The following is a 26,360-nucleotide window of genomic DNA, read 5'->3' on the forward strand; positions in this document are numbered from 1 at the left end:
AAAAAATAAACAAAATATCGCCTTGAACGTACTTCCGCTTTCTGCATTCTTCAAAACGCTTACGCTGTATGTCCTACGCCTTCCCTATTCTACTTACGGAAAAAAATGAAACTGGCGCCGCGTTCGTTCCGATCGGTCTGCGCAGCACTGATGCATCTATATACATTGACCATCACAACATTCGAAGACAACACAAAAATGTACATTTCTCAGTTGAAATTGAAGCATTTTATTTTTTGTTGATTTGTTCAGATGATCTTTGGACCAATAAGGATGTGTGAGCACATCTATGACAATGAAATGGAATGATGGTCTTCAACTTCCATCATAAAATGGTTGCAGAATTATAAGAACATTTTTGTTATAGCACCACCTAGTGCTGGAATTTGACAATATTTTGTGTGGCTCCGAAGAACAATTCATTGTCCAATTCGAATGTTTTGGAAATTTATTCCCAACACAATCTAATAAAGGCATGTCTTTTCTCTGTAGCTTATGGAACTGTGTGCGCTACGGTGACTGACTGGGAAAAGGTACAGTTGCTTACAAATCCCAGTTTTTAAAGCCAAATTGCTAATTATAATATAGCCTTTAAAGGTCCTATAGATGCAGACTATCTCCAATGTTGGTGCCTTATTGTGATCTAGGAAAAAGAATGATGATGTTTAGATGCTTTCAGGGCTCTCAGCGTTACAGGAATCACAGGACCCTGTGTAACCAGTAAACATGTAAACTGTGCCTGAGGAGTCTTCGGAGTCATCATCATCATCATCATCATTATCGTCATCGTCATCGTCATCATCGTCATCATCATCATCATCGTCATCATCCCTGCAATCAAAGTTTACATTTTAAGGAGCAATCTTACATGAATTATTAATCTTAATAAAATTATTAGATAGTTTGGTAAATCAACTACAGAGCAAATGAGCACAATCATCATTCAGAAGTTTGGGATCTGTAAGCTTTTTGTTTTTGAAAGTAGATTATGTTCACCAAGACTTCATTTAGTTGGTAATTTATTTTGGCTTCATTTATTTAATAAACATCTCAGCCATTTCAATCAAAACTCACATTTTTAGAAAAAAGGTTTTGTTTCCATTTTCAAAACTTATGAAAGTTGTACCTGCCTTGCACGTGCACCTGGTTTCTCCTCTGGTCCTCTCTTCCGTTCTATGACAAATGAAACAAAGAATGAAAAAGATCTTCGCTGTGAGTATATCAGGACACTGAATCATGTTCAGTCTCTTTTACATTACATGAGCACAAGCAATATATATATACAGTATACAGTGGGTACGGAAAGTATTCAGACCCCCTTAAATTTTTTCACTCTTTGTTATATTGCAGCCATTTACTAAAATCATTTAAGTTCATTTTTTTTCCTCATTAATGTACACACAGCACCCCATATTGACAGAAAAACACAGAATTGTTGACATTTTTGCAGATTTATTAAAAAAGAAAAACTGAAATATCACATGGTCCTAAGTATTCAGACCCTTTGCTGTGACACTCATATATTTAACTCAGGTGCTGTCCATTTCTTCTGATCATCCTTGAGATGGTTCTACACCTTCATTTGAGTCCAGCTGTGTTTGATTATACTGACTGGACTTGATTAGGAAAGCCACACACCTGTCTATATAAGACCTTACAGCTCACAGTGCATGTCAGAGCAAATGAGAATCATGAGGTCAAAGGAACTGCCTGAAGAGCTCAGAGACAGAATTGTGGCAAGGCACAGATCTGGCCAAGGTTACAAAAAAAATTCTGCTTCATTTAAGGTTCCTAAGAGCACAGTGGCCTCCATAATCCTTAAATGGAAGAGGTTTGGGACGACTAGAACCCTTCCTAGAGCTGGCCGTCCGGCCAAACTGAGCTATCGGGGGAGAAGAGCCTTGGTGAGAGAGGTAAAGAAGAACCCAAAGATCACTGTGGCTGAGTTCCAGAGATGCAGTCGGGAGATGGGAGAAAGTTTGCTAAAAAACACCTGAAGGACTCCAAGATGGTGTCTTGTAGCCTCTCCTCAGTGCAAGACACATGAAGGACAAGACACCATCTTGGAGTCCTTCAGGTGTTTTTTTAGCAAACTCCAAGTGGGCTTTCATGTGTCTTGCACTGAGGAGAGGTTTCCGTTGGGCCACTCTGCCATAAAGCCCCGACTGGTGATGGTTGACTTTCTACAACTTTCTCCCATCTCCCGACTGCATCTCTGGAGCTCAGCCACAGTGATCTTTGGGTTCTTCTTTACCTCTCTCACCAAGGCTTTTCTCCCCCGATAGCTCAGTTTGCCCAGATGGCCAGCTCTAGGAAGGGTTCTGGTCGTCCCAAACGTCTTCCATTTAAGGATTATGGAGGCCACTGTGCTCTTAGGAACCTTAAGTGCAGCAGAAATTTTTTTGTAACCTTGGCCAGATCTGTGCCTTGCCACAATTCTGTCTCTGAGCTCTTCAGGCAGTTCCTTTGACCTCATGATTCTCATTTGCTCTGACATGCACTGTGAGCTGTAAAGTCTTATATAGACAGGTGTGTGGCTTTCCTAATCAAGTCCAGTCAGTATAATCAAACACAGCTGGACTCAAATGAAGGTGTAGAACCATCTCAAGGATGATCAGAAGAAATGGACAGCACCTGAGTTAAATATATGAGTGTCACAGCAAAGGGTCTGAATACTTAGGACCATGTGATATTTCAGTTTTTCTTTTTTAATAAATCTGCAAAAAAAAAAAATTTCAACAATTCTGTGTTTTTCTGTCAATATGGGGTGCTGTGTGTACATTAATGAGGAAAAAAATGAACTTAAATGATTTTAGCAAATGGCTGCAATATAACAAAGAGTGAAAAATTTAAAGGGGTCTGAATACTTTCCGTACCCACTGTATATATATATATTAAACTAATAACATGAGTTTCTATAGCACCTTTAAATTGTCTTTTTTTTTAAAAAAAAAAAAAGAAAGAAAGAAAGTACTTACTTTTTGGGAGGCTGAAGGTTATTTCATCTTTGTTTAATATTCTGCCCATGAACTCTTCACAGATTTTTTCCAGTTGGCTTTTCATCGCAGAGAGAGATTGCTCTACTTTCTCAAATGTCAGGTTATTAACATCTTTGGATGAATTGTATTGTAAAATTCCAGAAGAGAAAGAGTTATTCTGCAATTAAAAGAAAAAAAACAATAAATAATACAGTAACAGAATCAACAGTGCAGCATTTCATGAACAAGCCATCCTCTAGATGTTTTTGCCACCTGGAAGAAATAAACGTGATCCTCTGTCTGTAAAAGTGGCTCCAGTTTACGGTTCTCCTCCTGTAGTTCACAGATCTCCTTCTCCAGTGTCTTTATGTGATTCTCTGCATCTCGTACCTCCTTGTTCTCCTGAGCTCTGATGTTCTCTCTCACCTCAGCTTGTCTCTTTTTAATGGAGCGGATGATCTTATTGAAGATCTTGTCGCTGTGCTCCACTGCTGCCTGTGCAGAGCGCTGTCACACACACACACACACACACACACACACACACACACACACACACACACACACACACACACACAACTTCTGACACACTGGACCAGGAAACATTATCTAGCTGAAACAATCGTAAAAACTGATAACACTTTACGATTCGGTCACATTAGTTAATACATTAACTGACAAAGAGCAATACAAATCTCCAAACACTATCCTATTAACTTTTTCAACTTTATTTTAATAGTACAGTAGATAGACATGAAACAATGGGACCGCGAACCAGGAATCAAACTCTGTCATCCGAGGCACAGCAGCAGTGTATGGCACAAGGGCACTACTTTTTATTCAGCCAGTGCACCTTTATTGTTAGTATTCATTTGTTATCAGCTATAAGAACTTTCCTTCAAACCCTCATTTATAGCTGTTAATCTCACTTATGGTAACACTTTAGAATACTGATCCTTCATTAATGAATAACTACACAGGAACAAATGAATAATGCATTATTAACACTCTAGTAACTACTATTAACTAACAAGTAACTCTGATGAATGAATTAGTAAGTAATAGTGCTCAGTTGAAGGTGGTAGTTCACTATTAACTAATCAGTAACTACAGTTTTTTCATTCCTCCCAGAGAACTACTAAGAACTACTATATACAGGTTCATAATTAATGTGAATAATGAATAATGTATAATTAATTCTAGAGTAAAGGTCTTAGTAACACACTAGTAATGACTGAAGTATTACCAAATCCTTAATAATTACTAATTATTTGGATCAGTATTCTAAAGTGAGAAACATGATAACTCTCTAGTAACTACTGAAGTCATTGTAAACTTATGAGGTTTTTGTAAAGTATTTGATAGTAATTACTCAAAAGTTACTATATAACTCTAAAGTAACTACTTCTTATTTGGATCAGTATTCTAAAGTGAAGATCATAGTAACCCACGAGTAATTAATCAAGTGTTACCAAATATATCATAAGGAATTACTATACAAAAACATACAAAAACCTCAAAAGTTTACAATGATTTCAGTAGTTACTAGAGAGTTATCATGTTTCTCACTTTAGAATACTGATCCAAATAATTAATAATTCCATTTGGTAATATTTCAGTCATTACTAGTGGGTTACCAAGACATTTACTTTAGAATTAATTATACATTATTCATTATTCACATTAATTATGAACCTTTATATAGTAGTTCTTAGTAGTTCTCTGGGAGGAATGAAAAAACAGTAGTTACTGATTAGTTAATAGTGAACTACCACCTTCAACTGAGCACTATTACTTACTAATTCATTCATCAGAGTTTATTGTTAGTTAGTTACTAGAGTGTTAATAATGCATTATTCATTTGTTCCTGTGTAGTTATTCATTATTGAAGGATCAGTATTCTAAAGTGTTACCTCACTTACTTTATAAGAGATCACAGCTTTCCTAAACTGATGAACCTCCTTGTCCATGTTGTTGATTTTCTGCATGAAATCCTCCTTTACTATTTTCAGTTCCTCCTGTGAATGAATTTTCAATCAATAAGAATACTGATTTTCAGCAACTTAAAATAACACAATAAAATCAACAGTTATTAAGATATTCTTTAAAAGGGTCATGAACTGAGAAATCAACTTTTCCTTGAGCTTTTGATATATAAGAGTTCATCCTGTAAGTTTCAGAACTAAAACTTCCTTGTTAGTCCAATAAAAGCTTTTATTGACGCCAGACCCAGAGAACGACTCGTCCACGAATGTGCCTATAGATAGGTGAAACTCCGCCTCCGCAGAAGAAATCAACGCCTACTTCATCATAGCAACATTAGCCCCGCCCACTGGTGTGTTAGTGAGATGAGGAGGAGAGAAGAGCGATACAGGACTAAAATAACATTACCTTTCAAAGGATCCTAATGCAGGAATATGGTTATTTTCAACAATGTGAATGTCTCAGTTGAGCTTTATTTATTTGTGTTTGGTTCATTTCACTGTGGATTCTTTGATAAATCAATCGCATTTCAGACTTTTACGATATGGACTCGACAGTAATGCAACAACATGTCAGTAACTGTGTTCATTCTAATGCCTGATCTGATATTAATGATTCATGTACAGTCAGATGATCTTTGTCTGTGTGTCAGTAAATCAAACCAGTTACTAAACGCTCAACTTCACCTCGTTTCTCTCAGTAGGATGAAAATAACCTGTTATTTAAACTATAAGCCCTATTCGGGTGGTAATCGTTTCTCAGTGGGACGCAAGGTATTTTCACCATTTACAGACGGTAGTCTGTGATTTTATTGCCGTCCATTCGACCACCTGCGTAAAAATCCCCGGCCGAAGTACCTACTGTTTTTTGACAAACACCAAGGTTGTGTGGGAATTTAATTGCCGTCCGAATGCACATCTGTGAGTTTACAAGAATAGATCAATACCAAATTCACTGTTGAAATCCTTTTTGGTCACTTCGGAGCACAGTATGATAAATGCTGAGCTTATTTGCATGCATTTTAAAGATATATATATTATTGAAATGTTTGAAACTATTTTTATCACTGCTCTACTACAGTGATGGGAAGATCAAAAAGGAGAAAGAGAAATAAAGCACAAATGGGCAGTTATTCTGACAGCAACAGGTGTGCAATACCATTTATATAAAATTATATTAAAAATATAAACAAAGCAGCTTCATGCTTACCTCATGTAGTAGGCTATTCTGTAAATAAAAGGCTGCATTAACTAATTTCCACTAAATTCCCCATTTTTAAAATGACAATGAGATAAAAATGCAAAAAAACAATTTCAACTATATAGCATATTCATCTTCCTATTTTTAAACAGATCTAAATAACCCAATAATAAATGACACCTATTAAATTAAATCTGAATTTCTCACTATTCCAAGCACGTGTCATTTTATTCACAGCAGACAATCATGCAACCGACCGTGTGGGCTTATGATTAAATTATATATAGAAAACGATCAAAGAACGCTCCCTTTACAATCACTGGAGCTGCCAATCAAACAGAGTTTATCAGTGACTGAGTTCTGGACTCGCGCCCATTTTATTCAACAAATCTCTTAGTTACATTGTGTTTTCACTGTTAGTTATGATGAAAACATTCATTAGTGTGCAGAAATTGAGTTTCAATGAGGAGAAGAGATCACTGCTTTCATGCGCTCAACAACATGTCTGTGATCGACTACAATGTTCATCACTGCAACCTTTCATGCCAAAATCTAAATATAAAGCCACAATCTAAATGTAACGTAGCACTTTTCATTATTAATTAAACTTGAGAGCTGTAATAGTAAAACATGCTAAAAGTTTTCAAGAGAGTAATACTTAGCTATTTCATATGCAATGATATCAGCCAATCACAGCAGTGGGCGTTTACAGAACAGTTAATTTATGCGTTCATGACCTCAAGGCTAGATTACTGTAACGCTCTACTGGGTGGTTGTTCTGCTCGCCTGATAAATAAACTGCAGCTCGTACAAAATGCAGCAGCTAGAGTTCTTACTAGAACTAGGAAGTATGACCATATTAGCCCAGTTCTGTCGTCACTGCATTGGCTTCCTGTTAAACATCGTATAGATTTTAAAATCTTGCTAATTACTTACAAAGCACTAAATGGTTTAGCCCCCCAGTACCTAAGTGAGCTCTTAAAGCATTATAGTCCTTCACGTTTATTGAGATCTCAGAATTCAGGCCAGCTGATAATACCTAGAATATCAAAATCAACCACAGGTGGTAGATCTTTCTCCTATTTGGCACCTAAACTCTGGAACAATCTTCCTAGCATTGTTCGGGATGAAGACACACTCTGTCAGTTTAAATCTAGACTAAAAACGCATCTCTTTAACCTGGCATACACATAACACATTATCAATTTATATTTTCAAATCCGTTAAAGGATTATTAGGCTGCATAAATTAGGTCAGCCGGAACCGGGAACACTTCCTATAACACCAGATGTACTCGTTACATCAGAAAAAGAATGGCATCTACGCTAATATTAGTCTTTCTGTTTATCCCGAGGTTTACCGTAGTCAACCAGATCCGGGCCGTATCCAGATGAGACAGAGGACTGGTGCCCTGACACGACAGCCAGTGCCACAGTTCCTCAACAAACCGTCCATACCGGCGTGATGAATACGATCCTCAACTGGATGGAACTGAAATAAATACTTTGATTGTTGCGATCCTATCAGACTTATGATAGCAACCTGATTCATAACAAAGCACTGTTCACCAGAGGAGAACTGGCCCCCCGACTAAGCCTGGTTTCTCCCAAGGTTTTTTTCTCCATTTTAACTCCTATTTGTCATCTATTTGCCACCTGATGTCACCTGTTGGAGTTTGGGTTCCTTGCCGCTGTCGCCTTTGGCTTGCTTAGTTGGGGACACTTGACATTTGACTTGACATTTGATATTCAACAATGCTTCTGATCTGCCTGCATTGACACCATTTTCATTAAGAGCTGCTGTGCAGCCAAAATTATGTACCAGTTATCACTGTAAAGCTGCTTTAACACAATCTGCATTGTAAAAATCGCTATATAAATAAAGGTGACTTGAAATAAGTCATTTTGAAAATTTATATTTTCAAATCCGTTAAAGGATAATTAGGCTGCATAAATTAGGTCAGCCGGAACCGGGAACACTTCCTATAACACCAGATGTACTCGTTACATCAGAAAAAGAATGGCATCTATGCTAATATTAGTCTTTCTGTTTATCCCGAGGTTTACCGTAGTCAACCGGATCTGGGCCGTATCCAGCTGAGACCAAGGACCGGTGCCATCACACGACCACAACGCAGCCCTGAAGTATCAGCAGAGATCCAGTCGACTAGATCATCCATTGTGAAGGCCTCATCGACACGACAGCCAGTGCCACAGTTCCTCAACAAACCGTCCATACCGGCGTGATGAATACGATCCTCAACTGGATGGAACTGAAATAAATACTTTGATTGTTGCGATCCTATCAGACTTATGATAGCAACCTGATTCATAACAAAGCACTGTTCACCAGAGGAGAACTGGCCCCCCAACTAAGCCTGGTTTCTCCCAAGGTTTTTTCTCCATTTTAACACCTATTTGCCACTTGTCACCTGATGGAGTTTGGGTTCCTTGCCGCTGTCGCCTTTGGCTTGCTTAGTTGGGGACACTTGACATTTGACTTGACATTTGATATTCAACAGTGCTTCTGATCTGCCTGCATTGACACTATTCTTTAAGAGCTGCTGTGCAGCCAAAATAATGTAGGCCTACCAGTTATTAATGTAAAGCTGCTTTGACACAATCTACATTGTAAAAAACGCTATATAAATAAAGGTGACTTGACTTGACGACCATTTTTGATGTAAAAAGCATACTAACATAGGTGCACCACAGGAAACATTATAAATCAATAAAACACAGTTCATGACCCCTTTAATATCCCAATTATTTATCTTACAGGTAAGATTAGATGTGGTCTTTGAGGTCTTACCTGTTTTTTTGCCATCGCATCTGCAGCAGAAACTGTTTTATGTCCACTGTGTTGATTCCACATACAAACCACACAAACACACTTCTGGTCATTATAGCAGTAAACCTCCAGAGCTTTATGATGTTGAGGGCAGATCTGCTGCTGGAGATTTGGAGAAGCTTTAGCCACCTTGTGCTTTTTAAAAGCTTCAGACTCCAGATGAGGACGGATGTGAGTTTGGCAGTAAGAAGCCATACAAACCAAACAAGACTTGATGGCTTTCACTTTTCTTCCTTTGCAAACATCACACGTCACGTCTCCAGGTCCAGCTGGAGCTTCCCGCTTCATTCCCTCTAAAATATCAGCTAGTACCTTGGTTTTGCTGAGAGCTGGTCTTTTGTTGAATCTCTTCCTGCATGTTGGGCAGCTGCAAACACCTTGATTAGCTTCCCGATCCCAGAATTTATTAATACAGTCTCTACAGAAACTGTGACCACAAGAAGTCGTCTCTGGGTTCTTAAACAGATTCAGACAGATCGGGCAGTTTAAAGGACCTTCAGGATCAAAGACAGATTCTGCCATTTTTGTGTTTTCAAGCCCTGAGGAAGATTCACTGTAGAAAAACAGGAGTTTACAATCTTCTGAAATCAGAAAGGTAATGAAATGAAAATGAAAGTAAAAAGAATGAACCACTATTTCCTGCTTCTGGATGTTTCTCAAGTTTCACTATATATCTCACTATATTTCCTAGGCCCTATGTCTGCATCATCCTAAGAAAAGCACTACATATAAATGTAAAATTCAGACACACATTTGCCCTACTGTAAATACACCCAATTCTACAGTAAATGCTCAATTCTCAAAGCATTCCCTCACAAGAGTTGAGTCACTTAATGTATGTAGTGTTGTCTGCCATGTTTGTCAGGTTCAGTAGTGGTAAAAGCTCTTTTTTGTATATCTAATACTCAACAATTAAAACAATACAGCCCTAACAACTTTCTGAGCTGGAGTGTGGATAAATACCTTTTATTTTTCATCTCAACACACAAACACACTTTCATTACCTCTGTCTTGGACCAGTGTCAGTCACTCCACTGTCAACCGTGTTAATGAAGATGATAAAATAACGCAAATGAGCAACAGAGATGGAACAGTGAATGATTCATGTTTTCTGCAGAAGAAGGAAACTGAACAGGAAAGCGTGGGTTGCTGTTAAAGAGGCAGTGCCCAATTCTACCTGATACAACCTGAGCACTACTGCTGAACTACTGCCTTCAACGCGGGAGTTTCCAATAACAGCGTTCAGCACAACAACTTAAGCTTAAGAGAGCACTTAAGCTGGATAATGACTTTGTTCTAGAGATACTGTACAGCCAAAACTATCTTTGTTACTCTAATTTCCTATTATCCCTGTAAAGCTGCTTTGAAACAATCTTTATTGTAAAAACGCTATTTAAATGAGGGTGACTTGACTTGAAAATGTACATAAGAGTTGTACACTGATCAGGCTTCCTAATAATGTGTTGCCAAAACAGCCCTGACCCGTCGAGGCATGGACTCTTCTAGACCCCTGAAGGTGTGCTGTGGTATCTGCACCAAGATGTTAGCAGCAGATACTTTAAGTCCTGTAAGTTGTGAGGTGGAGCCTCCATGGATCAGACTTATTTGTTCAGCACATCCCACAGATGCTCGACTGGATTGAGATCTGGGGAATTTGGAGGCCAAGTCAACATATCAAACTCGTTGTTGTGCTCCTCAAACCATTCCTGAACCATTTTTGCTTTGTGTCAGGAGCATTATCCTGCTGAAAGAGGCCACAGCCACCAGGGAATACCGTTTCCATGAAAGGCTGTTCATGGTCTGAACAATGCTTAGGTAGGTGGTACGTGTCAAAGTAACATCCACATGGATGGCAGGACCCAAGGTTTCTCAGCAGAACATTGCCCAAAGCATCACACTGCCTCCGCCGGCTTGCTTTCTTCCCGTAGTGCATCCTGGTGCCATGTGTTCTCCAGACGTGATTCATCAGAAAACGTGATTCTTCAGACCAGGCCACCTTCTTCCATTGCTCGTGGTCCAGTTCTGATGCTCACTGTTGGCTCTTTCGGCGGTGGACAGGGGTCAGCATGGGCACCCTGACTGGTCTGCAGCTATGCAGCTCCATACGCAACAAACTGATGCACTGTGTATTCTGACACCTTTCTATCAGAACCAGCATTAACTTCTGGAGCAGTTTGAGCTACAGGAGCTCGTCTGTTGGATCGGACCACACGGGTCAGCCTTTAATGAGTCTCGGCCGCCCATGACCCTGTCGCCGGTTCACCACTGTTCCTTCCTTGGAGCACTTTTGATAGATACTGACCACTGCAGACCGGGAACACCCCACAAGAGCTGAAGTTTTGGAGATGCTCTGACCCAGTCGTCTAGCATCACAATTTGGTCCTTGTCAAACTCGCTCAAATCCTTACGCTTGCCCATTTTTCCTGCTTCTAACACATCAACTTTGAGGACAAAATGTTCACTTGCTGCCTAATATATCCACCCACTAACAGGTGCCGTGATGAAGAGATGATCAGTGTTATTCACTTCACCTGTCAGTGCTCATGATGTTATGCCTGATTGGTGCATATTTCAAAACAGAAGTGCTTTCACGAAGTGAAAGTAGACCGTTTGCCTACTTATATGCCGTAAAATTATGTACCGTTTTTGTGAAAAAAAAAAGTACATACTTTCATGGATCTTTCATGCAGAGACTATCCTCATGTACTTGCAAAATTATGCATTTAAAAGTTAATGATCAAATGCATCTTTATAAAAGTTCACAATGCTGTTGCAGGTGAAACATAATGTGGAATAATACTGAATAAATATCTTTTTGTCAAATTAGATAGCGATTACATCTAAGACTACATAACCTCTCGCACATCCACCATACTTGTATTTTTAAACATTGTGTTTGTAGTTCTAATCGAATCCCCGTAATTGTTTATATAATATATTCCCTGTACTCCTGACAGTTAAATATTCCAAAATAAAGGTCCAGTGCAAAAAAATGTGACATACCGTGAAACCGCCAAAATCTAAAAAAAAAAGAAAAAAAAAAAAAAGAAAAAAAGAAAAAAAAGACCTGTGATAGAGATTTTGGGTCAAACCGCCCAGCACTAATGAAGACCATCTCCAATTTTGGTGCTGTCACATATTTTATTTTACAATAGCAAAGAATGATGATGTCCAGATGTTTTGAAGGGTCATCAATATATACCAGGAAGCATTTCATCCTCAACATCGTCCCTGCAATCAAAGATCATATTTTAAGGAGCAAACTGACACACACATATATATTATATATATATATATATATATACATACACACACACGGAAAGTGTACCAAATTACACTTGAATTAGCAGTTTTTAACATTATTTGAGAGAGATCTACAAACATTTCCACTTCTTTACATTACCTTCCATAATATTCATAATAAATGAGCCATGTTTGCAGTTGTGCCACCCTGACATTTGAGAGTTTTTCAATTATCTCAACAGCTTTAAAACTACTGATATTCATAAAGTGTGTTTATATGTAAGGTTTCAAACCTAAAATTATGTACTTTAGCTTTTATTTTTTTATTACTGAGACACCATTTTAAATAGTTATCTTAGTCTGTTATTCATTTGTTCGGACAGTTGCACCACCTGACATTTTGGGGGTTTAAGATAAAACAAAATATTATGTATTTAAATGTACTAAAAGTGAATTTAAACTATAAAGATGTTATAGAATGAAGTTATATATGTACTTTATCAAATTATTTTAAAAGAAAATAATGCACTTGGAAAAAATATGCACATCAAATGTGCACAAACATTACCAATCAAAAATATTTTTGTTTTTGAAGGAAAATTATGTTCATCAAGGCTTCATTCATTTGGTCATTTATTTTAGGTTTAAAGGATTAGTTCACTTTCGAATTAAAATTTCCTGATAATTTACCCACCTCCATTTCATCCAAGATGTTCGTGTCTTTCTTTCTTCAGTGGAAAAGAAATGAAGGTTTTTGAGGAAAACATTCCAGGATTTTTCTCCATATAGTGGACTTCACTGGGGTTCAACGGGTTGAAGGTCCAAATGTCAGTTTCAGTGCAGCTTCAAAGAGCTCTACATGATCCCAGACGAGGAATAAGAGTCTCATCTAGAGAAACCATCAGACATTTTCTGAAAAAATAAAAAATTATATAATTATTATATAAACAAATGCTCATCTTGAACTAGCCCTCTTCTTCTTTATTAGGATTCCGGCAGTGTAGACACTGCTGAGTGTATTACTGCCCTCCACAGGTCAAAGTTTGAACTAGTTGTTATATACTTGCACTAGCATATTGTATATGACAATTTAGTTTAGTTACCTGAGGAGGGCAGTAATACACTTAGTAGTGTCTACACTGCTGGATTTCTAATAGAGAAGAAGAAGAAGAGAGCTAGTTCAAGATGAGCATTTATGGTTAAAAACTATAAAATTTTTATTTTTTTTAATAAAATGTCCGATGGTTTCTCTAGATAAGACTCTTATTCCTCGTCTGGGATCATGTAGAGCTCTTTGAAGCTGCACTGAAACTGACATTTGGACCTTCAACCCGTTGAACCCCAGTGAAGTCCACTATATGGAGAAAAACCCTGGAATGTTTTCCTCAAAAACCTTCATTTCTTTTCAACTGAAGAAAGAAAGACATGAACATCTTGACATGGAGGAGAGTAAATTATCAGGAAATTTTAATGCGAAAGTGAACTAATCCTTTAACCCTCTGGAGTCTGAGGCTGATTTGGGGCCTGGAGAAGTTTTGACATGCCCTGACATTTGTGCTTTTTTCAGTTGTTCATAAACATATTAATGACACAAGTGCCATTACACTGTATTCAGCACAAACTAGGCTACAATAATATGTGAGAAACATGTGTGTACATGTTTGTGTTTTTGAAGGAATAACATTTATGCGTGGTTACTGAAAAAACAAAAAACTTAAGTCACTGATATAAGGCCAATAAAAGTATATTAAATCTGTGTTCACAAGACTTTTGGGTATTGAAGGTTGTAGACTAGAGTTTTTGCTTCAAAATTATGTAAAAATTATGCTGACTACTCTTTCATTTAAAACAATATACTGATTTAGTTTTTGTAAGACACTTTTTGCCAAGAAACACGGTATGCGAGGAGGCGTGAATCTCCATGAATAATGGCTCATTCTCACCTGTGAAGACAAAAGAATTGAATAGTAATGACCTGAAATGACTTGCATATTAATGAGGCATTTCAGTCAGGTAGGCTGTGAAAAAAAACTTCTGTGATGTCTCAAGCTCATCATGGTATATGAAACATACAGAAAAATTTTATTACAATATAAAATAATGGTTTTATATTATACTTTAAAATATAATGTATTTCTGTGATGCAAAGAGTCTGAATATAGGCTTTTAGTTCAAAAGCATGCACATTTGGAGAAATATAGGATTCTCATATGTTTATGTCAATTTTCTATACAGAGGAGTTATTTTTTATTTAATATTCATTGTTATCTCTATGAGCGCTGGTGTTTGCAATTCATACTGCAGCCGGAGGGCGCTCTGTGCATTTTAGTCCACAAATTCACCTAAGAAGAAGACGATATTCCATGAATGGTGTTTACCAATTCATACTACAGCCGGAGGGCGCTAAAGAAACAAAAACTCACTTAAAACTTATCAATAGAAGAAAACAAACAGGAATTTACTGAATGTCTTCCAGAGATCGCTAACCATGGCTTTTTCATCCAGATAAACAAATTTTCAAGGCAATAAATACACGATTGAGATGATGAATGCATGTGTTGTCTCTGAATTTGCCTGTGAATAGCGCTGGCTCCGTGGGCGTGGCCGCATTAGTGGGTAATGAGCTGAATCACGGACTTCTGACATGGCTCTCTTTTCATACAGATTACATAAACACAGAATGTTTGTTTTCGATTTGACTTGCACGATTTAAAACCTGACATTTCAACGTTTTGTTAGACATAAGTATGAATTTTTTGTGATTAGTATTCACTAAGTTACACTTCATTTTCTGAGAACTATCAGATTGGACTTCGTTCAGAGGGAGATGAGAGATCACGCATCATGTTAGTTTTCTTTATTTTACAAAAAGCACAACATTTTGTTTTTACTCTGAGTGTATACAAATAAAAGGAGATATTCTATAGTTCCAATTGATGTATTACTTATGTCTCTATGACAAAAAATGACAGAGTATTTTAAGTCTGTTTTGCTGCAATGTGAAAAAAAACCTGCAAAACGCGCCGGCGCGTTTTTAGACCTCAGAGTGTTAAACATCTCAGCCACTGCAATCAAAACTCACATTTTTAGAAATAAGATGTTATTTTCAACAGAAAATGTGTGGATACAATAACTGTAATAAATACCCTTACCACATTTCCTCGTCATCCATCTCTTCTTCCTCTTCAGAGAAGTAATCTATAATTAAAAAGTGAAGCATGCATGCAAAGAGAGCAAACATGTGACAGTAAGTGCTACAGGTATAATGAGATCCTGTTTAATTTCCTAAATAGTAATAGCTGTTATTAAAATCTTTTGCAAAACAAGAACCAAGGAATAAGAATAACCTATAATACAATAATAAATTATGTTTTTTTAATTTTGCCCTTAAGAATAATGTACGTACCATCCTGGAATATCAGGACATCAGCAACTACAAAGAGATACACATTCACTTACAATGTGAAATTTCTCTGAATAAATGTATAACACAGTAAACAGCTTTATAATAAACACTTTCATGGTATAATTTAAATCAGTTCTTGACTAACAAAAAAATGTGGATAATGTTATTTCACCTTCGTCAAATATTTCACTCATGTGCTCCTCACAGACTTCATCCAGCTGGTTTTTCAGCTCTGAGACGCACTGCTCTACCCTCTCAAATGTCAGGTTACCAACATCACTGGATGAACTGTGCTGGGAAACTCCAGAAGAGATGGAGTACTTCTGCCACTGGAAGAAAAAAAAATCCTAAATATGTCAGAAACAACAATGCAGCATTTCATTAAAAATCCTCTAGATATTTTTGCCACCTGGAAGAAGTAAACGTGATCCTTTGTCTGTAAAAGTGGCTCCAGTTTACGGTTCTCCTCCTGTAGTTCACAGATCTCCTTCTCCAGTGTCTTTATGTGATTCTCTGCATCTTGTACCTCCTTGTTCTCCTGAGCTCTGATGTTCTCTCTCACCTCAGCTTGTCTCTTCTGAATGGAGCAGATGATCTCAGTGAAGATCTTGTCGCTGTGCTCCACTGCTGCCTGTGCAGACTGCTGCAATGCAAAGGGAGATATTTTCTTTTAAGGACTTCAACAAATGGCTGGTAGGAACTACAACGAGCTTCCTGGGTTGGTGACATCACTAATCCTAAAATTTACATAAGCCCCGCCCCCGAGAACACACAACAAAGGGGGCGTGGCCATGTTGTGCTGCTTTAGAGAAGAGGGAGAGTTGTTGTAGTAGAGTGTTGTTGACATGCCGTCATTTTACGCCGGACTGCTTCACAAACGAGGGTCAATTCAACACAAAAGATGAACATGACGGCACATGCTAGTGGATGAGTTGAATCAACTCCACAGCAACTACATCAATTTATCCACTAACCATTCAGAAACGTCTAAAAGTTGTAACTTCTTCCTGAGTCTCTCCATCAGTGTCGACTCCGGTTTGAACAATGTAAGGCTGAACACTTTCCTCATTTTGGCTGCGTGAGATTCTCCAGCTTTGTTGTTGTTGAGCTGTTAAAGCTCCGCCCTCTTCTGGAAAGGGGGCGGGAGCAGCAGCTCATTTGCATTTAAAGGGACACACACAAAAACGGCGTGTTTTTGCTCACACCCAAATAGGGGCAAATTTGACAAGCTATAATAAATGATCTGTGGGGGATTTTGAGCTGAAACTTCACAGACACATTCTGGGGATCTTATATTACATCTTGTGAAAGAGGCATTATAGGTCCGCTTTAAAAATGGAAATTTACCTGCAGTTACGCATAGCAGATTTCAAGTGAAGTGTCCACTGAGTGGCACCAAAAGTGAGTTATTTTCTCTCACAGACAAGAACCTCTTCAAATAATATTCTATCAAATTTTCCCAAATTTATTTGATAGGGCAGTAGAGATAGACAGGAAACTCGAACTTGGTCACCCAAAGGCGCAGCTGCACCATATGCCACAAGGCTATGCTCAAATTCTACCAACTTATTATTTAACCAGCACAACTCTGTTAGTATTTATTTGTTAGCAGCTGTTTGGCTATAATAGGAACTTTAATTTCTTATCTTGTTTAAACCCTCGTTTTAGCCATCAATCACACCTACCTTATAAGAGATCACAGCTTTCTTACACTGATAAACCTCCTTCTTCAAGTCATTGGTTTTCTGAATGAAATCCCTCTTTTTTATTTTCAGTTCCTCCTGTGGATAAATTTGCAGTCTATAAGAATCCTGTTCTTAAGCGGCTTAAAAATCAACTTTTGAATACTGTAGAAAAGATATTAAAGGATTAGTTCACTTCAGAATTAAAGTTTCCTGATAATTTACTCACCCCCATGTCATCCAAGATGTTCATGTCTTTTTTTCTTCATGAAGGTTGTTGAGGAAAACATTCCAGGATTTTTCTCCATATAGTGGACTTCACTGGGGTTCAACGGGTTGAAGGTCCAAATGTCAGTTTCAGTGCAGCTTCAAAGAGCTCTACATGATCCCAGACGAGGAATAAGAGTCTTATCTAGAGAAACCATCAGACATTTTCTAAAATAAATAAAAATTATATACTTTTTAACCACAAATGCTCGTCTTGCACTGCTCTGTGATGCTCTACGCATGACGTAATCATGTTGGAAAGGTCACGCGTGACGTAGTCAGAAGTACCACGGTAGGGAAAAACTCCATCTCATTTTCTCCTCCAACTTCAAAATCGTCCAACATCGTCGTTTTACCTTTTTTTGTAAAGGCCGATTGACTTAGCCTTTGCATGTTCACTTTGTAAACTACGTCACACGTGATCTTTCCAAAATGATTACATAATGCGTGGAGCATCAGAGCAGTGCAAGATGAGCATTTGTGGTTAAAAAGTATATAATTGTTTATTTTTTCAGAAAATGTCCGATGGTTTCTCTAGATAAGACTCTTATTCCTCGTCTGGGATCATGTAGAGCTCTTTGAAGCTGCACTGAAACTGACATTTGGACCTTCAACCCGTTGAACCCCAGTGAAGTCCACTATATGGAGAAAAATCCTGGAATGTTTTCCTTAATTTCTTTTGACTGAAGAAAGACAGACATGAACATCTTGGATGACATGGGGGTGAGTAAATTATCAGGAAATTTTAATTCTGAAGTGAACTAATAGTTTAATCCCAAACTGGGCTCAGACTAAGGAATTTTAGAAGAAACATCTCAAAGACGATTGTAATTGAGAATTAAATAAAATTACTTCTTCTTACCTGTTTCTTTGCCATTGCAGCTGCAGCTGAGACCATTCTATGTCCACTGTGTTCATTCCCCATACAAACCACACAAATACACTTCCGGTCATTATAGCAGTAAACCTCCAGAGCTTTATGATGTTGAGGGCAGATCTGCTGCTGGAGATTTGGAGAAGCTTTAGCCAGCTTGTGTATTTTAAAAGCTTTAGACTCCAGATGAGGACGGAGGTGAGTTCGGCAGTAAGAAGCCATACAAACCAAACAAGACCTGATGGCTTTTAATTTTCTTCCTTTGCAAACATCACACTTCACATCTCCAGGTCCAGCTGGAGCTTCCTGCTTTATTCCCTCCAAAATATCAGCTAGTACCTTGGTTTTGCCGAGAGCTGGTCTTTTGTTGAATCTCTTCCTGCATGTAGGGCAGCTGTAAACACCTTGATTAGCTCCCACATCCCAGCACCTCTTAATACAGTCCATGCAGAAACTGTGACCACAAGAAGTCGTCACTGGGTTCTTGAGCAGATTCAGACAGATCGGGCAGTTTAAAGGACTTTGAGTACCAAAAAGAGATTCTGCCATGTTAGCGTTTTCAAGCCCAGTGGAAGATTCACTGTAGAATAACAGGAGTGTGTAAATCACAATGGGAGTGGCTCCTATATGCAAATATGAGAAAATGCAAATGCAAATAATGAATCATCATTTCTTGCTTCTTTAAATTTCACTACATATCTGCACCACCCTGAAAAGCACTATATATCAGTTTAAAGGGTTAGTTCACCCAAAAATTAAATTTCTTTCATTTAACTACTCACCCTCATGTCGTTCCACACCCATAAGACCTTCATTAACCTTCAGAACACAAATTAAGATATTTTTGAGGTTATATTTAAGGTCTTACAGGTGTGGAACGACATGAGGGTGAGTAATTAATGACAGAATTTTCGTTTTTTGGGTGAACTAACCCTTTAAGATACAGAAACACATCTACCCTACCGTATATACACATCACTGCTCATTTCTCAAAGCACTCTTTCACCCTTTATGTATGCAGTGTTATCTAGTGCAGTGTTTCGCAACCACTGTGCCACGGCACATCAGTGTGAAGATTTATGTGGGTTTTATTAATCCAATGAAAAAGATTTAAAAGAGCTTGGGACAAAACCCCATAACTCCATTGGATCCTCAAACTGTCAGTCAAACCTTATAACTAAAAATTGAAATTTGTAAATTGAAAAAGTAATGCATTGCTTTACTAGTTACTTAAACAAGTAATCTGATTCAGTTGACAGTCAGCAAGGTAAAACTCTAAAATATGATATATTACCATAATACTTAATATGTAGATAAAGGGCTGTGGATTTGCATAAAATGTCGTTATCTTGCTGGAGTTTATTGCCGTTTCTGAACGATGTCATCATACTGGCTACAGGATGTCTGTTAGATCGCACAACACAAGGACTATGAATTGGCGTCACACGCACAATAACTGGAATTTAAAAGTGAAAAGAAACATATGATCAATAAACTGTTAGAAGTAGAAATACACAGGGATTCTCTTTGTGCCGTGAACTTTTCAATGCACAGCGCAACTGCGCACTGTGACTCCATATTACTTCAAGCACATCATTCCGCACTCGGGATGTGCATAAGCGGTTTGTGCTGCTGTTTTGAAGCGTTTCATATTATCATCGTTTTGCACACTGAAAGATTATTAATAACATTTTGTTCTGTTGTATCGATCATATCTTGATGCCCCATTAAAAAGCTGCACAATAAATTTAAAATAAACATCTTTTAATCTTAGATTATTATAAATACACAAATCTTTACATTCATATATAAATATGAATCAAATATAGTTTTTTTAATTCCATAAGAATACAAATAGTAATTTTAAACTTTATATTAACATATTTAGATTTTATAAAATTACTGTGCAAAGTTTTTTCAAGAATTAGGCTAGCATACTTTTTGCTGCTGAATGATATAGTCACCTATTTTTTATTTATTTGGTCAGCTTATGATTATATATATTTGTATTCATTTGTTATTTTTCTAATTAACTTATTTATATTTAATGAAGTAGTGTGTTTAGTGCATTCTGGATTGTGTTTAACAAATCAAAGAATGACTATTAGTTCCACAAATACAGATGTATAGATACAGGCCTCCACTAATTATTCTAGAAATAAATTAATTTAACAAAGGTAACCTCTTTTGCTACACATTTTTAGTGGTTTAAATGTATACTCTACATGTTTGACCATATGAACTATCATTTAGCCTACTATATGTTGTGTACATGACAAATGAGTCCTACCATCACCAATAAATAAATTACTATTAGAGCACAAATTGTTTACAAGAGAACACATTTCTTCATTGATCTAATCAGTTAAATGTTTAGATGTTTTACCTTTCAATACTGTGCCATGGCAAGAAAAAGGTTGGGAAACACTGGTCTAAATGCGTTTTGTGTTGCCCTACTACACAACCAATTAAGGGTGGTTTCACACTGGCAGTTTAGTTCGAAACAGGGTTCGGTTTGCATGAAAAACTGGTAATATGAAAGTTGTCATGTCATGCACATACATAAACTCAAGTACTGTTTACTTTGCTGCACATAATAGCACCAGTTTAATTAAAACAAATTACAGGTCTATATATTCATCAGCGTTCTGTTTTCGAACATGCGCCGTGCACGCTTGTGATGACGTAAGATCAGTGCTGCCATTTTAGCAATTTCCCGCTAGATTTAGCGACTTCCCGCCTCTTTTGAGCCTTTTTTCAAAAGCCTAGTGACAAATCTAGTAACTTCTCGTACAAGCCTTATCTAGATTCCGTGACTCGCCCTCTGATCTATATCTATATTTATATTAATACAGATCAGTGGAAACGCCCGTATTACGTCATTTAACGACATTTAGCGACCAGTTTGAGCAAACATACTCTGCCTAGGGTTCGATGGAATCGAGTTTGAAACCAGATCAACGCTGCGGGACACACGCAGTCATTCTCGGACCCAAACGTTGTGAAGCACCCTCTTGCACATGCTGAGGTAAAGTGTGGGAAAATACCACACTATCATACTAATAAACTACTTTTATTTTTCACGTATAGCCTACCTACAAACACGTCTGAACCTAATGCAACGTAAATAAAGTAGTTAAATTCACCTGTTGGTTAGCTCCAGTAGAGTTAGACAGACTCACAACTCGAACGAATCGCCGTCAGATATCAATCACTCCAGTCAGCCGCGCCAAATGAACAAGTATATATGGACTATTTGGGGGAAGACGTCACAGTTACGTCACTGCGCGCGCATTATGCTAACAGTAAAAAAAAAAAAAAAAAGTGTTAACAAGGAAAAGTGGTAACAAAATAAAAAAACAAAAAGGAAAACAAAATAAGAGAAAAATGTCTTGTACCAAAAACTGTAGATGTAGAAAGATGGTTCACTCCTATTATTGTGAATGGGGGAAACTGCAACGCGCAAAATGGCGGAATACATCCCGCCTCCCACGTACAAGAGCCAATCGAATCGCTGATTGAGTTTCCAAGCTGCCGTTGGAAACCCTGTTCCCATAGAAACCTGAGACTTAGGACTGCACATGCGCATTGGCTCATCTAGCTTGAAAAATATTTTTTGTAACGCTATTTGAGCATAAGAAACAACATTTCTGAGAAAGTTAATGTCAGATTTTGTTGCTGATTTTAAATATGTTAACTGTGAGTTTAGAAAGCAGTTTTTGAGATTTCAGGATTTTCCCAAATTAAATAGATAGTCAGGATGTCCGAAATAGCTGCCAGAAAGTGTTGCAAATATGGCTGCCGAGTGAACAGACTTTCCTCGAAAGGGACTTTGCTTGTAGCCTACTTTTGGATGATGATAGATTCGAAATGCAAAAAAAAAAAAAAAAAAGTTGTCTTCATTTTTGCAGAACTGCAACAAACTTCCGTATTCTGTAAAACAGGTTGCATCGCTTCCGGTTTTGGTCTTTTGTATGTGCTTCGTTAAAAATAGAGCCGTTTTACTCACGAGATTGATATCTAAACGTTTTATTTTTCTTCTTCTCACTTACATTTAGATATTTAAATTGAACAAAACGCCAAAAATAAAATGAACTAGCTAGGTCAGCTGATTACCTCAAAAGTCCATAGATATCACCGTCAGTTTGTACTGCCGTTAACACTAAATAAGAAACAAATAAATACACAAATATACAAAGAAATGTAAATTAAATAAATGAATATTTATACTTTTATTTTCTTATTTATTTATAATTGTATTTTCACTAGGTATTGCAATGCACAACTATCACAAAACATACAAACAGGTAGAATAACTGATCATCAGTGCTGTTGAATGAGTTTAATGAGTTTAACTTGCATTGAATATATATATAGACCAATTTGGTGTTTGCAAACAGCGATGACGTTTTTTATGGGCGGAGCCTACCTGGTTGCAGAAAATGACAGTTGAGCAGTAGCAGTCAATGGAAGCCACGAAATAAAAGAATAAAAAAAAGTTAATTTTGAGTTTATGTCTCACAATTCTCACTTTTATTTCTCGCAAACCTGAGTTTATATCTCACATTTCTTACAAAGAAAAACAGAATTGTGAGATATAGCCTACTCGTTATCCTGTCTTTTCTGAATTGCAATTTATCCCGCAATTCTGATTTTTTTCCCCTCAGAATTGTGAAATAAACTCACAATTGCGAGTTATAATGGCCGAACTGGGAGTCATAAACACGCAAATGCAAGAAAAAAAGTCAGAATTGTGAAATAAAAATTTTATAGACTATGTTTAAAAGTTATCTATGTAAAATGTTATAGGTTTAAATATTATTTCATGCTGTAACTGCTATGTATATATGTCCTCTGAACTGCATATGTGAATATTATGTAGACTTACTGTTTACATCAAATTCCTGCTTTAATAGTAGACTAATCCTTGCAGGTGTCATCAGTCCAGTCTGTGAAACGTCTCCGTTTAGCTTCAAAGGACGTTTTTTAACGATGGTTTTCTTTAAAAATGAAGACTATATTTTTTTGCATTCCGATTCCAACATCCAGAGGCACAACAAAACGTTTTTCTCTTATTCTGTGGATTTTGCACATTTTCCTCCAATTGCTACCGCTATTTTTCTGCAACCACTATGCGCGCGCAGCTGCAAGTGACGTAATTGTGACGTCTGCTCCAAAGAGGTCTATATATATCCTGAAATATATTACCTTTTTACATGGTAAATGAGGCTTTTATGTGTATTAGATTACATGTCATCTCATATTGCCCACTAGATGGCAGCACAGGGCAGGTTTTGCAGCATGTTTTTTTTTTTATTTCTTGTCCACCTCTTTAACATTTCACAGGCCACATGCACCACACATGACCTTTTTAATGAATACAAATCAACAATAAATCACACATTTAGTGCCTGTCTCGAATTCCCACAACTCAGGGTTGCCAGATTTCAATACTAAATTACACTCATAAAGCAGAGTTCATGTGGGAGATCAGCACATTCCTGTACTGTAGCATTAATACACTTTCTTGTCTGAAAGTGCAAATAAACAGACTCAATTATTGACTAACTATATATAACTATACAGATTTCTGTGAGTTAGACCTTTTGCACATTTAGGAGCAGCAGGATGAATGAGCTGGTTGACTGATTGTACAGAATCCAGATCCGCTCCATCCATATCAAAACAGGAGGGATATGGCGCCGTGTTCACGCTATCAGCGTGCAGATCTATCACGACACCTCCTGTTGTGTGCTTTATCTGTGAATCAGTGTGAGGCTGAATGGGTAACCCGTAACTGCATGAACGCACATTTACACACTGATTCAGAACACTGAGCAACATCACAAAACAAACCCAACTTATTTTGATGCAGCTCCTTCCCTCAGATATGTTCAGTTCATATGGGATCATTCAACGTCTGGAATAACATGATGTATGAACACAAATGTCTCAAAGACATTAGTGCAAGATCCTTGTGATTTTAAGTTAAACTACACATTTGAAAACCTACATGTCTCAATGACTAATGTCCTCTTCATATACACCACAATTCAAAAGTTTGGGTTAGAATAATTTTTTTAAATGTTTCTGAAAGAGGTCTCTTATGCTTACAGAGGCTGCATTTATTAGAAAATACACTAAAACTGTGAAATGTAGAAATATTATAACAATTTAAAATAACTGTTTTCTATTTTGATAAATTTAAAAATGCAATTTATTCCTGCAATGCTGATTTGCTGCTCAAGAAACATTATTATCAATGCTGAAAACAGTTGTGCTGCTTAATATTTTTGTGAAAACCATGATACTACTTTTCAGGATTCAAAAGAACAGCATTTATTTGAAGAAAAAAAATATTTTGTAACATTATAAACATCTTAACTGTCACTTTTAAATTTAATGGTTCCTTGCTGATATTCATTTCTTTAAAGTCTTACTGATCCAAAACATCTGTATGTCTTATTAAATCAAATTTTAAACTCAAAATTTTAAAGATAAAATCATTAGTTTTTTTTTTTTTAAAGTTTTTATGGGAATCAACCGAAGGGTCAAGGTTTGGCTCTTTATTAACTTTATTAACCAACTTTACCTTAAGCATATTTACTTAAAACTTCAAAAGGTACTTCATAACAGGAATGACCCATTTATGAATATACAGCAGAGTGAATATAAAGGTACCCTGTCTTCATTTTCTAGACAGGCCTGAAACATGCAGACGCAGGGGAAAAGATACAAACACAGACTACAGTAATTTCTCCCACAATGTTTCCACAGGCATATCATCTTAACACACCTAACCCGGTAACCCATTAAAAGAAAGCAGTATGCACAGCTGGTTTAAGTAACGTAAACCCTTAAATGTAGAATAAACGATTAAAAAATGTGATTCATAGTGACTCAATGTTGTTTCAGATGCAGATGGAGCTCCAGGAGCAGCGAATGGGACCAACAATTACTAAACACTCGTAAAAACGACCTCGATGTAAATGAGGTATGAGGCCCTTCTACAACAGAACATCTACTTGCTATTTTATTCGGCAGTATAAATTCCCAGCCGGCAATATAAGTGCCAGGGTGGGCTGTGCGTGTTTCACTATGGAGCCAAATTTCTGAAAACGTCCTCTCAAATACAGTAAAACCTCTTAAAACGTTGTCAATATGATCCTCATTAGTTAAAAAAAAAAGGTTCATAAATGGGCCAAATAACTTCTTAAATGAAAAAATGTGCCTATTAGGTCTAGGTGTACGCTAGAGTATTTACTAGAGCATTCTGGGAAGTTGCTTGACTAACAAAAATATGTTTTGTATACATTAAAATTATTTTAAGAAGTATTTCTTGGTTATGTGAATGTTACAGGAACATTCCATTTTATTATTTTGCGAACACAATGAGAATGTTACTTTTTAATGTTCTCTGAACATTCTGAAACAAGTGGTAACATTTAAACGATTCAGGTAAAAAACTTTCCATGAATGATGTATAAATAATGTTTTTGTGCAAACGTTTTGAGAGCATTATTAAAAACCAGAAAACTCTGAACAAATGTTTTATTACTGTTACTGGAAGAATGTTTGTTCATAACTTACAGAGAACCTTGCCAATGAGATCGCTTGGTCAGCATTTGCTGTAGCACCTTCCCAAGCTCCACCTGTATATATCTGCTATGTGTAATTCATGCTTTATTGCACAGCAACAGCATGTCTTACTTGCTCACAGTAGCGTGTGGTGTATGTATTGGCATGCATTAGCAGCAACAGCAGCAGCAATAACAGCAGCAGCAATAACCAACATAAGCGGCAATAACAGCAGCAGCAGCAATAACCAACAGCAGCAGCAGAAATAACCATCAGCAGCAGCAACAATAGCCAACAGCAGC

The 26,360-nt window shown here is 37.1% G+C and overlaps 2 protein-coding genes across 4 annotated transcripts; both read right to left on the reverse strand.

The window, feature by feature from the left end:
* Positions 1–201: 201 nt before the first annotated feature.
* LOC125276416 (tripartite motif-containing protein 29-like) lies at positions 202–10,400 on the reverse strand. 2 transcript variants are annotated; one of them, XM_048203851.1, is made up of 7 exons: positions 10,013–10,400; positions 8,970–9,589; positions 4,898–4,993; positions 3,252–3,485; positions 2,979–3,156; positions 1,131–1,173; positions 202–831 (listed from the first exon to the last, which is right to left on the reverse strand). In XM_048203851.1, exons 2-7 carry the CDS (start codon positions 9,528–9,530, stop codon positions 666–668), a joined length of 1,278 nt encoding a protein of 425 aa, XP_048059808.1. In that variant the 5' UTR covers positions 9,531–9,589; positions 10,013–10,400; the 3' UTR covers positions 202–665. The 2 variants fall into 2 exon arrangements, with proteins under 2 accessions (XP_048059808.1, XP_048059807.1); XM_048203850.1 differs by having other exon boundaries at positions 8,970–9,561; positions 10,013–10,398.
* A 1,729-nt stretch (positions 10,401–12,129) lies between these two features.
* On the reverse strand, positions 12,130–21,939 carry LOC125276418 (E3 ubiquitin/ISG15 ligase TRIM25-like). 2 transcript variants are annotated; one of them, XM_048203854.1, is made up of 8 exons: positions 21,627–21,939; positions 18,469–19,103; positions 17,343–17,438; positions 16,067–16,297; positions 15,830–15,986; positions 15,658–15,684; positions 15,404–15,449; positions 12,130–12,239 (listed from the first exon to the last, which is right to left on the reverse strand). In XM_048203854.1, exons 2-8 carry the CDS (start codon positions 19,027–19,029, stop codon positions 12,200–12,202), a joined length of 1,158 nt encoding a protein of 385 aa, XP_048059811.1. In that variant the 5' UTR covers positions 19,030–19,103; positions 21,627–21,939; the 3' UTR covers positions 12,130–12,199. The 2 variants fall into 2 exon arrangements, with proteins under 2 accessions (XP_048059811.1, XP_048059810.1); XM_048203853.1 differs by having other exon boundaries at positions 16,067–16,300; positions 21,627–21,927.
* Between the last annotated feature and the right edge of the window lie 4,421 nt (positions 21,940–26,360).

This window comes from Megalobrama amblycephala, linkage group LG10, assembly GCF_018812025.1.
Source record: "Megalobrama amblycephala isolate DHTTF-2021 linkage group LG10, ASM1881202v1, whole genome shotgun sequence".
NCBI lineage: Eukaryota > Metazoa > Chordata > Actinopteri > Cypriniformes > Xenocyprididae > Megalobrama > Megalobrama amblycephala.

Excerpts from the sequence above, each read along its gene's own strand:
- LOC125276416 (XM_048203851.1), bottom strand. The coding sequence starts at position 9,530 with ATGGCAGAATCTGTCTTTGATCCTGAAGGTCCTTTAAACTGCCCGATC. Across the intron at positions 3,486-4,897 it reads AAGCTGTGATCTCTTATAAA|CGCTCTGCACAGGCAGCAGT; the intron begins GTAAGTGAGGTA and ends TGTGTGTGACAG. Across the intron at positions 3,157-3,251 it reads ATCACGTTTATTTCTTCCAG|AATAACTCTTTCTCTTCTGG; the intron begins GTGGCAAAAACA and ends TTTTAATTGCAG.
- LOC125276418 (XM_048203853.1), bottom strand. The coding sequence starts at position 19,029 with ATGGCAGAATCTCTTTTTGGTACTCAAAGTCCTTTAAACTGCCCGATC. Across the intron at positions 15,450-15,657 it reads TGTCCTGATATTCCAGGATG|ATTACTTCTCTGAAGAGGAA; the intron begins GTACGTACATTA and ends TTTTAATTATAG. Across the intron at positions 12,240-15,403 it reads ATGGATGACGAGGAAATGTG|GGACGATGTTGAGGATGAAA; the intron begins GTAAGGGTATTT and ends CTTTGATTGCAG.